Here is an 11458-nt window from a genome sequence, read left to right as displayed (position 1 = left end):
ATCTTCCCTTTACAGAGCAAGGAAATATCAAAAGGTCAAAAGTATTCACCCCTCATTGAGGCAGAACTTGGAACTCTATCTTCAGAGATGAATGAGTCAAATAATGACATGGAATGAAGGAGATTCCAGTGGAGAAGATGAGGAATCTGTAAACCAAAAGGAATTATAATCCTGGTCCCACTGAAGACAATGATAAATCTCCCATTGATTTCTCAAGGGCCAAGATTTTCATCCAACAACAATATTATTCACATAAACAATGAACTCTCATGAAAACGATGTGAGTTACAAATCACATAAAATGAAATCAGAAGAATATGAGAGAAATCCCACTGGGAGAGAAATGATTCATCAATAGAATGATTCCAAAAACAGTGAACACATATATTCTTCCATGAATATTTGCAGAAATGACAGAATGAGATCAGATGTAACAAAATAGGTCCTCTAATAAGTTGCTTTTCTTTCTTCCAGCTCCACGTAATAGGTTGCTCAACAGGAAAGTAAAGGGTTAAATGGCTACTAAGTACTGCAATAGTGGCTTAACAACATATTCAGACCACAAAATAAGACACCTAGAAGGAAGTCCATTCCCTCTAAATTTCTCTTGATTCCTAACAAGCATACACAGAACACATTTACCAGTCACTTTTTAGCAGCAAAGGAAAAAAAAAATTAGAAGCTCAAGTTAAGTAAATTAAGCTACTTATCGCCTCTTGCAGATCTTCTCCCTCTCAGAAACAGAGCACAAACATTCAGTGACAAAACAAAAATTATTTTAGAAAGAAACTCTTTTAGTACTTGCTTTGAAGAATTTTGTTGGATCAGCATGAGAATGAGCTTCTAGTAATTCCTCTCAGGTTCACATTCATACTCAGTTTGCATGAACAGTATAAACAGGGCAATATGAATACGTAATTTAGTCCTAGATAAGTACATGATTTCCTATACAGAAAAAAAATCCCTCTAGAGTCCCATTACTGCACTGCCATGCTCTCAAATACCGTAGAGTCTGCTTGCACCATTTCCAACAGATGGAGTTTAAAAACAGGATAGATGGAAAGGTTTTGAAAATGGTCTAGGTAACATGCTCCAGTTATGCACCTCCCCCTACATGTGCTCCCAAATCTGAATTTAAGCACCCTGGCTGTAAACCAAATTCAGTATTTCTTGCTCTCTGAACTTATGAAAAGTAGTAAGCAATAAAAAATTATTATTTTACCTAAAACAAAACCAGAATGGACTGGAAACCAAACTGCATCCAGTTATTTCCCAACAATTTCCCTTTTGCTAGTCTAAAACTCCAATTTAACCTTCTCTCACAAATATGATTCCCTAAATTAATTTTTATTGCTGATCTACTATTTCTGTTAACTATTCTTTTTTTTCCCCCTAAAGTGCAATGATCAAAACTATACAAAAAGTTCCAAAGGTGGATGGATCACTGCTACAGAAACATGCAGGAACGTTAGCTCTCAGTTCTGCAATACTGATATTATCCAAGTATCCCTTTAACTTCCTTTAACATTCAGTTCTAAGCAGAGAGTAACAACACTGCAAGACAAGCTCCCAAGCTCCTTGTGGACATAAACTCAGTGTGTTCTCCAACTTGGACAGAAGAATAACTTTAATATGCTATAAAGATGTTTTCAGCCAGCTATGTAGTCTTATGAAAATAACTCAAAACCTCTTTCTACTTCCCTTGGTAGATAATTTTATGATACCTAAGGAGGAAGCTGTTTTCTTCTCTACAGCCTGTTCGTTATCTACTTTTATACTTACATCCTATGGAAACAGAAATTTTTAAAAATAATAATAAAAAAATCACAGGGAATTACTTCAGCCCTAACAACTGAACATCATGTAAACTTTTCAAGCTGGACACTCTGCACAGCACAGCACTTCCAAAACACTACTCCATGGATTACAGACACCTCTAGAGCACAAATGTCAACAGTGCAAAGTCATCAATGAACAGCATTACATTAATTGCAATCATCTACACTTGGGACACCAACAGGAGGGACAGCAACTCCATTTCTTATTCCTGGAGGGATGACAAAGTAACATACTACTTTATCAAGCCACTTTGATCCTAGCACAAGGATAACTGCTTGCAAGGTTGGTTGGCTGTACATAGTCCACATCCTTGAGCTACCATGAAAGACTAGAGGGGAAAAAAAAAAAGCTAACAGGCTTCCTTATGAGTGAAGACTGACTATCCCAAGAGAAAGTCTGATGGCAAAATGATTTGTGAAAGAGTAACTTTTTCCTAAGACAAGCAGAATCAAGAGGTGACTGTTACACACCACTTTATTTCATGTCCATGGAAGAGGAAAAAAAAACCCCAGAGGGATGCTGACCCAGTTCACATCTATGATGTGAAGGAAACTACATATTTCTAAAATGGAAAATGTGTCCAATGACAGTTAGGAACAATCCACTTGTGGTACAACCATTTTCCCAGTGAGCTTATTACAACTCATATGACAGAGACATTCTCATATTACAACATATAAATGGCTCCTACAGTCTGTGAGAGGCAGTAACATATATTCTCCATTTCTTTGTTCAGTTTATGAATCTGTTTCTCTCCACTACTGTATTAAATGCCAACGTTGCATCATGATAATATATTAGCTGTCAAGGAAAGGAAGCACACCTCATCACAGTTTGTTCAGGTCAAACACTTTCCCCAGACTGTACACCTACAAGTTGCCTGCTTGTCCCTAAAATGTTAACCCCTTTTGTAACAGAACATAATTTAAAAAAGACACTCATAAATCAAAGTGATGAAATGCAATACTGAACTTCCAGCTCTAAGTGCAGCAAACCAAGTTAGTTTCATTGAGGATGAAAGGGTGTACCTACAACTTGTTCACTTAGCAGTGTCTCTGAAGACAACTTCTATATATTCTGTGTAGAAGGTGCAAATTTATAGATGGAATAGGCCCAGTCTTATACAATTCCTTCATTTTCATGGAAATCCAAAGACAAACTCAATTTCTGTCAGAGGGAAAGTGCATTTGGGGATCTAGGAGGTCAAGCATGAAACCAACCCAACTCTACTTCAAACACTCTTATTCTCATCTGTCTTTCTAGGAAGTCAGATTTCCAAGTCACGAGACCAATTTACAGCATTTATGTCATCTGTGCATCTCAGTTCTAAGATGAAAACTACACATTTTCAAGGCAGTATGATTTAATAAAATTTACCAGAGCACAATTATTCTAACTGCCACTAAGAATCCTTATCTCTGAGTAGAAAGAACCTTAACAATAGGCCTAAATCAAATTGTTAGGACTTTTCCATACTTCAGATGAAATGCACAAAGTACATAAGCAGTTCCATAATCAAAAGAGACTACACCTGCATATTAAGGAGCAAAGATTTCTTCTATTTCCTTTGCTTTTTTCTTAATAGAGAAGAATCTATTCTTGCAAGCAAAATGTTAACCACAATTAAGAGAAAGAACCAAGCCTCATATAACTTGACAGCATTATGTTCTACTAATTTCAAGTGAACAAGAGTATTTATATTAGAAGCCATAGAGAGCTTTCATATAGTTTAATCAATGACATCCTACTACAGCATTTCCAATATCATTACACAAATTGCACTGAACATTGATATAATTTCTTCTGTTATATTTCTGCCAGACAATTAATACTTCTCTAGATTTCGCTTTGTATGAATAAGGAGGTGGCATACACACAGTGTTCCATTTTCCTAAGAGGTAAGCATATGAATCAACATTTAAAATATATAACAACAGGAAAGATTTTGAGCTTACCTTCTTTTTTTGTGTTCTGTTCCTGCCTCCCAACCAATCATCCATCTGTTCCTCAATCTCTTCAATTGAAGCTCCATGATCATATGATGGTATATATGCATTTGATTCCAGAGCTGTGTATACAGGGAATTCTGATTTTGGTTTCTTGACTTTAGGCTTCTTCTCCTCTATACAAAAGTTAAAAAGAAGAAAAAGTAATGCTACTAGTACTGCAGAGAAGTGCAATTCAGAAGCAGGTTTAGTTCCTTAACTCTCAATAAAATTTCCACTGAGGAAGAGGCTTCAATTTCTTTTTTAAAAAGATAATCGCAGTTTTGCATACTAATTTTGGTTTTATTAGAGGTAAATGACAATGCACCCACTTAGCCCCCTCTGAGCTATGTTTTAGAGGGCCAAAAGAGGAGCTCCTCAAAATCACAGTTAGCTCTTGTTACTGCTACACCACCTGGCAATGAAGATTAGTACAGGCGAAAGCATAGGGAGCTGTCAGGATTTTGAAAGGGCAGCTAGCTTCAGAGAAACTGCTGAGTTTTAGACAATTTTGTACTACTTTATGGTCAGCTATGCCGAATAAAAGCTTCTGAGTCAAGAGATGGCTTCTCTAGTCTCAGATTTGTGCAACTACACATAGCTCTGTTCTAGCACTTAGACATGTATCAAGATTTAAATGTTGGACCACATTTCTTACACAGTTCACTGGTTTCTGCTCTGTCCTTCAAACGGTATTAAATGGGAGGAGCCAACTTTGGGGATAGGAAGGTGGAAGAACAATAACCTAAATCCCAGCAACTGAAACCACCCCAGTTATATAAGATGATCTCAAAAGAAAGATTTAAGATGGAAAATTGACAGAACTTCAGAAAAGAGAAGAGGATGAAGAGCAGAAAGAGAAGCTTGAACACTCAGGAAGCATCCAGAAACCTCGGGTATGCCCAGTGGGACTCTTTAGCTTTCTTCCTCCTAAAAATATGCTGTATTCACAATAACTAGAGTCTTCTAAACTGGAAAGACCGGATCTAAGAGCCCAGTGCAACCAAAAGAGGGAGGTGCTCTGACTCTCTACCTTTCCACTCTCCACTGCATGTTTTTGTGCTCCTCTCTCTTCTATTGTGCTTCAACAGTCACTCAATCACTTAAACTAATTCAATTCACTAAACTAGTAAAATATTGCTCTTTACACTCCAACAAACAGAAAAAATCCAAGTAATTTAAAGGTGGTGGGCAAGGAAAAGAATGATGACACTTATTAACAGAGGAGGACCATAAGATCAGCTTATCTGCCTCTGCAAGCATGCTCTAATACTTCAGAGGAGAAATGCCTGTTTTTCATGGAAACTTTCTTTAAAAGATTCCTAAAGAGGACAGAGGACTCTTTCCTACAGACTCTGATGCAGAATTTCTTTCCCCAATAGAATACATGCAGAAACAGCAAGTGAAAAGACTCCAAAGACTCGACAAACTCCTAGGAACTGAACATTTGAGAAAACAATGAAGTGAGAAAGAAATGTTTCATGGCACCTTTCATAAGTCCAAAATGAACAGGAAATTCATATAGTTGCAATTTCACAGAATGACTAGCAATCTTTTAAACTTTTCATTGTTCAGTTTCATTGCATGTTGTTCAGAGACCTGTCTTTGTGAAAAATCTCTAACTTTGCTTGGCAAATTACTCTCAGTAAATGAAATATTATGTAAAACTTTGTATTTGGAATTTTTTTAGCATCCTTCTGTAAGGACACATAGGAAATACGATGAAATGCCAGATACTCCCAAAAAAACACAACTAAGTGAAAACTCCAAATTGTTGACACCAGCATTTTTCTCATTCTGCAGATGTTAATATGCTGGTGCAAAATTCTTTTTGTCTATTTCATAAGGTAATTTTTATAATCAAATCACATATATTAAATATTTTCTCATTTTAGCCCAAAACTGCCATGTGTAATACCTTATGGAATCAGAGTTAAGACTTGCATGGATAAGTAGGAATGGCTTCATCAGCTATTTAGCTGCAAACACATGTACGGGCAAAAATATTATAGGAAGTTAACTTAAAGGACAACTTTCACCACAGTGTTTCAATCCTTCAAAATTATTAAGCACATTTCCAAGTGTGTTCACTTGGAATTACTTAACAGTGGAGACACACCTCGACAATTGGCATCCCATCAGCTACTGTTTATTAATTTTCCCTCTCAAAATATGCAAATACTTGAAACCTGTATGCTTCTAACCAATGTTTTAAAACTATGAGCACAGCCTGCAAATAGGACATCTGGGCTCTTTGTGTAGTTTTGGAAGTAAATCTGCAACAGTATTTCCAGAAGACATTGCACCCCACTTTAAAATGAGGTATCAAAGACAGTATCTAGGCTTTCTCAGGGCAATTAAGTGACAGAGGAAGACCTAACACAGATAAGACATCCTGCTGTTTGCTGGCTATCAAAGGAACAAGAAATCCCACCTAGAGAAGATGGCTGCACAACCTCAAACAAGCACTCAACCAGCATTAAAAAAGCCTTATCTCTACTGTCTCCCATGCATATACAAAAAGATGAAGGAGTTCAGCCTATCCCTTAAATACTGCAATGGCTGTCATACTGAATTAATAAAAAATAAGTAGAATTGAAGTCACAGCACCTTTTACATAGGGCTCCAAATAACCCCTTGAGAACAGTTGTACCACAGTTGCTTTTTAGAATGGGAAAGCACTTAAAAGAGGTTTAATGTTAACATCATAAAAGATTTTAGATGGAGGAAGTTCAGAAGTTATGTTTAGATGTATGAAGCCTCAACTTAAGGCAGCCAAGCACTGCTGCTCTTTCAGGTGAAGACAGAGAAAGCAAAACAGATCACTGAAACTATTTCACCCTAACAACAAAAGTCCACAGGAGACACCCAGAAAGAAAATCTTCCCCTTTCATGTTATCTTTTCATTATCAGCAATTCAACTGGCAGCCCAAAAGACACTTCCGACCTGACCTGGTGCTTTCCCCTGATGAGAATATGGATCAGGTTTTCCAAACTGTAGATGATGCCTAGACAGCTGAATCCTGTATCTGCTAAGGCTTGACAGACAGCCAGGAAGTTGGTGCAGCTGCCACCACCGAAACCTAAAGTAAGGATGTGCTTGATCGTGCTGACAGTAATGACAACTGCAGCTGTGATTTAGAGTTTTGAAACACAAGTGTTCCCTTAATACTCAGCATCATCTTCTAACAGTGTTGGGTTTAGGCCATCCACTAAACAGAACAGGCTTTTAAAATGAGTTTTTCTCCTCCAGTCTCAAATATTGTTCTAATATTGTTACACGTAAACCTGACTGAAGTACAGGAAAAACATACAGAAAAGGATTTTACAGGTTCTTCTCAGTTCTTTGCTAACCTGCTGGAGTCCCAGTCAGACCACTATGCCCTATGCATGCACCAACATCCAGCAAACCTTGAACATGACCAGAGTTGCTGGTGCTCATACAACTCCATGCAGTGGGGAGAAAACAATCTTGGTAAAAACAGAGCCTGACTTCCAGCTTAACAGAGTAAATTAATAGCTTCCTCTCATTGCTATTTTCTGGGAATATTATGTACTTTAATTGCTAAATTACAGTGTAGTAACTTTTCTAGTTTATTAAATAGAATTAGAAAATAGGCAAGAAACTAAATGGAATCCAAGATCATAAGCACAATTGAAATTGACTGATATCTACCACTCCAATGTAAAATGATCAGTATTTTACATGGTTCATGACTTTTTACACAGCTGTAGTCCTCCTGTAGCAGAACAAGTTTTGGTTTATTATTTGCTGCATTCATACTGCAAGGATACTAATTTTCTATGAGTATTCTTCACCTTTAGAACTATCAGGTTCTTTACCAGAATACATAAATTTTATCAGTGGCAGAATTAATAATTTGGCTAATGGTTAGCTGCTTTAAGATACACCAGCTGTCAGATGAGGAATCAGTTAGTCTTTTTGGATCGAGTGCCTTGTAATAACACAGTGGTGATTCTTCCATAACAACTATCAGAGGTCTTGTATTTTAGAGTTTTCAGAAAAATAGAAACTGATTTTACATGTTAGTTGATGCCAACAAAGAATTTGGAGATTTTTTTTTTCACAGAAAAAACATCTGCTTCATATAGAAAGAAATAAACCAAAAACAAGTGCTGAACTTCTGCAAAGAAAGTATGACATATCAAGCTGTAGCTCCCTCTAAGGCTTCTAAGCCTTAAGCATGAACAAGAATTCATGGAAAATATAGTAAAAAAAAATGGTGATGTCTTGAAAAATCAAAGGACAGACTGCCTGATATCTCATGCATTGATAAGCAAGAAATATGACCACACACAGAGGTAAACAGCAAACATCTTTTTGGCAAGTCAGCAAGATACTGCACTGAGATCTTTTCTCAACACTGTTCACTTACCTATGTAACTATGAAAGGCAACCAAAGCATTTACAGCATTAAAACATGTTTAAGACATGACAGAGAAAAATTCACTTGCATATACAGCAACACAGATAGAACACAAAGAACACAAAAGTCTGGATAAAAATGTACTAAGGTTCTGACAGTCTATTAAAAAAACCAGAGTAAACTCTACTCAGTATTGAGGTAAATATGGGGCAAACACACATGTTTAAAAAGTACACATTTCTGTACTCATAATAAAGTCAATGGAATTATATGAATGCATCACAAGTTAAGAGACAGACACATAGCTGTACTGGGACCTACAAACTAGTTTATTTTTGAGCAAACAGACAAAAGACACGCTTGGAGATGAATGCATCCTCAGCTACAAAACGCTTCTCACAAGCCGTAGCTTTTGGTGTCTTCCATCTTTTTCTCTAAGTATCTATCCTTCCCAAAATTTCCAACTCTTCCAAAACACAAAAGGGTTAGAAACAAGGCTCCAATATTTGAGAGCTAATTTGCCTTCTAACAAACATATTATGAAACAAGTACGCCACTTTCAAATGAGCCTCACACACTGCATGTTAGTGGAGTATTTTCCATAAAATCTGAAGCAAGATTTGTAGGGAGAGGCATCATACAGCCTAGTTGAAACAATTGAAAAAAAGCACATGAGCTTGCAAGTTCAAAATCCTTTCAGCAGGCCTGCCAAAACAATCAGTGAAACAGATGATACATAGTTTGCCATAATTAGGCTTCAGAGGTAACAATTAAGTGATCAGAACGTTCACACCCACATCGACCAAAAAAACATGCATTGTATGAATTCATTTTCCCTGAACCTGCCTGTCAGCAAATCATTACTGAGCAGACATGTCAACACTGCATTTTGGCAGGGATTAATACTAAACACAATTATCCAGGATATTTGTCAATTATTTGGAAGTAAAAGGAAAGCCACATTCAGTATAGTACTCAATTCCAGAAATTTGGTCGAAATAGTTTACAGTGAAGAGGAAAGCACAAGAAGAAATAGGAACATGGACTGGCTGGTACTGTGAGACCAACGAAATCAAAAGCATTGTTGAAAATGACAGTTAAGGGCCTTGTGCCATACCTGCACTTACAAGGAACAGTGTGCAAGGAACCTTGGATACAAGGGCTTGCAGTTACAGTGGGCAAGCTATCTGAAATGAGCTATCAGAGAAATGGGAACTAAGGTAACCTGTGGTTCTGTCAACAGAACAATAGTAACAGAAGAAACATGATTTTATAATCAGAAGATGACAAACTTTATACTAAATACAACCCCTAAGACTTACAGCTACACTGGAAAACTAGAGTACAAAAGATCCACAGAAATTAAGGGCTAAAGAAATGCTTTATATTAAGAAAACCTGCAGATAAATAAAACATTTTAAACACAGACAAATGCTAGTAATGGACAACTGAAAGCTACAGCTAGAGAAACCCATACTGAAATTCAGGTATAACTATGTAATAGTAAAATTATTTGTCTGAACAAAGCATGAAGAACAGAAGGCATCTCAAGGCTTTCTGATCAATATCATATCTTGCATAAAAAGAAGCACAAAGCTCAAGTCTATCCCTCGTCCAAGTCAAACACAACAAGCCAGAAGAATCAGTATTTTTCAGTGACTTTTGCCTGTAAGGGTCTGAAATAAACACATACTAAATGATCTAATGATGTCTCCTATCCCTAGGTTTCATGAAACAATAAAAAACCCAAGCAGAATTCTGTATTCCAAGCTGTCTGGAAAGGGAGAACAATCAAGCCTAACCAAATGTATGAAAGGTTTCACTACCACTCAGGATGTTTGGTGGAAGGCACTCAGGTAAGTGTTGTGCCCTGCTATAAGGCCCTATGGAGAGACACAAATAGCACTACAGCTACCATCATAAGGGCCCAACACAGAAAGGCAGTCATAGGGCTCATAACCTTGTACTTGAATGATGGGAGTAAGGAAAATGCCCCAAAAAACTACATATTATTCAACATGGTTTATAACTAGAAGCAAACTAGTTTCTTGAAATAGATTGTTCCAAATGCCTTGTACATCAGGGCAAGAACTCTGGATTTACAATGCAAATATATTGAGTAACTGGGATGCCAGTGAAGAGTTCACCTGCAATATCTGGCAGGTACTAGTTCTTTTAAAAGGCATATTTTAAAAATAAATTTAAGTCTTCATATTGAAAGTCAGGGAAAACAACACGAAGAAGAATGGAAAGTAAGAGAACTGCCAAGGCTAGGTACAAAGAAAGAAAACTAGATGTGTTTCCCCCCAAAATGGGCATGGTTGAAAGAAGTACTTCATGCAAAAATAGCTTCAGAGCTGCTAAAATTTGTCCTGATAGCTACTCAATCCTTGCAATTTAAATTTAAAAACTGTCAGAGTCATCTGTCCTGACACTATATGCCTAAGTCATCTTCATTTAATGACTCTTCGGTTCAGCTAATCCACACTCTATTTAACACACCCTGACTATGAAGAACAGAATCTATTGTTAAAGAACCATTCCCTGCTGCAGGGATCACATACATGTGACACTACAGGAGAGGGAGAAGTTGAAAGAAAGTTTATTAATTAAAATGCTTCCATTTAAAAGTAAATTTTGTGCTCTGGTACCTAATTGTGAAAAACGCATCAGAAAACGTAAGGCAAACCATTTCTGCTTTTGTACCTAACCCACACAATTATCTGTAATTCCACACAAACTCACATTTCCTAGAAACATAAGGTTGTATTGTAAGTTGCTATATTTTTGTAAGGTAAAGTTGCTATATTTTATTAAAGCAGCAATGACAGTTTTGAATGGACTGAAAAGTGATAAGAAACATTGCAAAAGTGCCAGAAAAATAAATCAAAACTGTGCATAATATTGACTTACCAAGACATTACTTTTTCACACTCCTTACCAAATATAGCACCTTAATGACATCTCAATACTGTCCCCTCTTTCCCATTTTTGCAAATTATATTTTCCTCCTCCAGTACCCTTCTCTGGTTTTAGTTCGGACTGAAAAGTGATAAGAAACATTGCAAAAGTGCCAGAAAAATAAATCAAAACTGTGCATAATATTGACTTACCAAGACATTACTTTTTCACACTCCTTACCAAATATAGCACCTTAATGACATCTCAATACTGTCCCCTCTTTCCCATTTTTGCAAATTATATTTTCCTCCTCCAGTACCCTTCTCTGGTTTTAGTTCGCCTACA

At 36.8% G+C, this 11458-nt stretch overlaps 1 protein-coding gene across 1 annotated transcript in view; it reads right to left on the bottom strand.

Moving 5' to 3' along the window:
* Window positions 1-3794: 3794 nt before the first annotated feature.
* Window positions 3795-11458, bottom strand: part of LOC103803467 (dnaJ homolog subfamily C member 1-like) — a gene marked incomplete at its 3' end in the record, with an annotated part of 29512 nt that continues 21848 nt past the window's right edge. Inside the window, exon 8 of the mRNA XM_009076024.1 lies at window positions 3795-3961. Within this exon, the coding sequence (XP_009074272.1) occupies window positions 3795-3961 (167 nt within the window). The remainder of the gene's footprint in view (window positions 3962-11458) is intronic.

Source organism: Acanthisitta chloris, unplaced genomic scaffold (assembly GCF_000695815.1).
Source record: "Acanthisitta chloris isolate BGI_N310 unplaced genomic scaffold, ASM69581v1 scaffold44335, whole genome shotgun sequence".
In the NCBI taxonomy this organism is placed as follows: domain Eukaryota; kingdom Metazoa; phylum Chordata; class Aves; order Passeriformes; family Acanthisittidae; genus Acanthisitta; species Acanthisitta chloris.
The sequence above is the reverse complement of the archived record's forward strand: the minus strand, read 5'-3'. Positions and strand labels throughout refer to the sequence as shown.